Source organism: Sinocyclocheilus anshuiensis, unplaced genomic scaffold, assembly GCF_001515605.1.
Source record: "Sinocyclocheilus anshuiensis isolate Anshui unplaced genomic scaffold, SAMN03320099.WGS_v1.1 scaffold1609, whole genome shotgun sequence".
NCBI classification, from domain to species: domain Eukaryota; kingdom Metazoa; phylum Chordata; class Actinopteri; order Cypriniformes; family Cyprinidae; genus Sinocyclocheilus; species Sinocyclocheilus anshuiensis.
The window spans coordinates 557,856-560,857 of NW_015540958.1; the positions used below are offsets into that span (position 1 = coordinate 557,856).

Sequence of the window (3,002 nt, forward strand, 5' to 3'; positions counted from 1 at the left end):
CTCATGTCAGGTCCCATGACTTGATTTCGAGTCTCTATCCACTTGTTAAGTCATGACATAAGGAATACCATTTCTGGGACCAAGTCTCTACTCGTTTCAATTGAGAATACCAAATAGTCGTTTATGACCACTATTTATTTATAGCACACATTTAAGCTAAGTTTAAAGTCTCCAGGCTCATGATGTCCTGGACACCAATATTTTAACAATTCTTAAAAGATAAATTTGGCCAACTGAGATTTCAATTATTGTTCGGTAGTATTACAGCACACTGTGAGTGTACATTAGCACCGTTTGTTTTTTGCATTTGGCATCTGATTTGCATTTGGACCTAGAAATGATGACGCGTGATGCCAGATGTCAAAGCCCCAAAATAGTGTTTCTTGAAGGACTCACACCACACTATAACATGAACCACCACACTGTTCATATTTCTGAAGATAAAATAACAATTTGTAGGGTGTTGTCTCATTCATAAATGCACCTCCGGGATTTTACACATCCTGTTAATTACCTAGTCCATTGAAAGTAACAGCAGATGGTCGTGTAAGCTGGTGGGTCTTACTGGAATATGAACGCCCAATGTAAAACGCACCCGTACCACACTTTGAGCGACGCCAATCGCGTTGCTCACCTCACTTGATGACACAGGTCATTCAGTAGCAAAGGGCAGAGTTTGTTTGCTATCCTCGTATTGTAAGACCCTGTTGTGCAGGAGCAAATCAACATAATGCAGCACTCATCAGAAGTAGTGTGACGTAACTAACTAATCTTTCAGAAAGCCTGTCTGGATTTAAATAGAGATATACATAATCCCATTCAGCACTTAGAGGAGTTGTCAGGGGTAGCCAAGCCCAAAGAGGGGCCAGCGACAGCACTCAACACAACGACGTCCCATTGCCCTGGTCAGAGAAAGAAACGGTGAAAGCAGAGATAGCGTGATACAAGAGAGGAGGGTGGGTGAAAGCAGAAGGAAACTCAGCAAATCTGCCCCTTTGACCCGCTTGCACAGCTTGGGAATATGGGGAACACCAAGAGCGGCGCTTTATCCAAAGAGATTCTGGATGACCTGAAGCTGAACACCAAATACACCGAGGAAGAGCTCTGCGCATGGTACGCCACCTTCCTCAAAGAGTGTCCCACCGGCCGCATCACGAAGGAACAGTTTGAGGGCATCTACGCCAGTTTCTTTCCAGATGCTGACCCTACCGCTTACGCTCGGCACGTCTTCCGCAGCTTTGACACTAATGCCGACGGCACCTTGGACTTTAAGGAGTACATTGTGGCGCTTCACCTTACCTCATCAGGCAAGACCCTGCGCAAACTCGAATGGGCGTTTGCTCTGTACGACGTAGACGGCAACGGGACCATCAGTAAAAACGAGGTGCAGGAGATTGTAAGGGTGAGTATCGCTCATAATTGCCTCAACCTGCATTTTCTGTTGATTGAGTATGGAAAGTGTGCAAGACTGAAGTTTGTTAAATGTTTGTTTGCCTTCATTGCTCATGGCATTTAGTAGTAAGTTGTAGTATGTAGTCCAACAGTTATGACCAGATGGATCAAGAAGCTCAGGATAGATTACACCACCTGATAATACAACTCTCAATAACTTGAGCACGGCCGATGCCAGTAGTTTTCGATATGTCATTCGTTAGTTGTTAGGTTAAGAACGACAGAGTTGTAATATTTTGCATTCTACTGGTAACAGTCAATATTCAACATGATTCCCGGTGAAGACCAGAAAAACCTTCCGGAAGATGAGAACACGCCAGAAAAGCGAGCGGACAAAATCTGGAACTTTTTCGGAAAGAAGGAAGATGGTAATAACTCATCACACAATGTGCCGTTGCTGTATACTACACAAATCATGCCGTGTTCTAATAATCCATGCATCTTCACAATTGTCTTCACAGATAAGATTGGAGAGGGGGAATTCATTCAGGGCGTCATGGAAAACAAAGACATCTTGAGGTTGATACAGTTCGACGAGCCAAAGAAGATTCAGGAAAAACTTAAGGAGAAGAAGCATTAATAGCCACATTCCCATGAGACTGCTTTCTATTCATTTGACACTAAGCCTACACGATTCAGACTACTTCTCCAGGCCACATGCTGGAGATATTCTATCAATACACACGTCAGAGCCATGAACCAGACAAACGTAGATTTTCTTGTAACACATACAAGTCTTGTGTTCTGGACCATCACCACTTCTGTCTGAAGGGCCTCACTGCTATTTTGATTGCTTGTAGAATCCAATCGATAAGAGGTCCAATCGAATTAGGCTTCTGTTAACAGTTCAACTCTCTGCTCAATCCTCTTAGGATCTGAAGGTCGGGTAAGACAAATCCACAGGGTCCAGTGGCTCTCCTCTTTTAGGTCCCTTCAGGGTTAAGGTGGTTTAAGCACTGAACATGCATTCATCAGACTCTGAAACCATCTGTTTAGCAGGTGACTGGAGAATTTTTAAAGAACAAATTTCTTGTACTGTGTTTCTTAGGATGTGTAGAAATGGTGATGAGAATTTTAGAGAATTTTTATGTGAAAATTTAGGAATACATATTAAACATTTATAAATCTACGCTATTACTGATCAATCCACCAATGCCAATTAGCCAGTGGTGTATTGTAACGAAGTAATAATACTTCGTTACAGTACTTAAGTATTTTTTGGGAGTATCTGTACTTTACTTGAGTTTTTATATTTCAGCCAACTTTTACTTTTACTCCACTACATTTCCTAATTAAAATGTATACTTTTACTCCGATACATTTCCCCGAAGCATATTCGTTACTTACTACAAAATAGTCAGAAGTCAGAAGAACACGGACTGCAGGAAAGCACGTTTGACGAATCAGTGGTCTGCCGTCTGCAAGTTAGACTCCTAAAAACACCTTTGCTCATGTGCAAAAAAGTGCGAGGCTGCGCGCACAACTGCGGATGATTAATTTTCCACTCAAGTCGAGTCTGGGGCGTGCGATACAGCATCGTCTGCGATAAC

At 42.5% G+C, this 3,002-nt stretch overlaps 1 protein-coding gene across 1 annotated transcript; it reads left to right on the top strand.

The window, feature by feature from the left end:
- Positions 1–802: 802 nt before the first annotated feature.
- Positions 803–2,666, top strand: rcvrna (recoverin a). Its single transcript, XM_016488248.1, has 3 exons — positions 803–1,402; positions 1,709–1,820; positions 1,914–2,666. The coding sequence occupies exons 1-3, from the start codon at positions 1,022–1,024 to the stop codon at positions 2,030–2,032; spliced, it is 612 nt and encodes a 203-aa protein (XP_016343734.1). The 5' UTR covers positions 803–1,021; the 3' UTR covers positions 2,033–2,666.
- Positions 2,667–3,002: the final 336 nt, after the last annotated feature.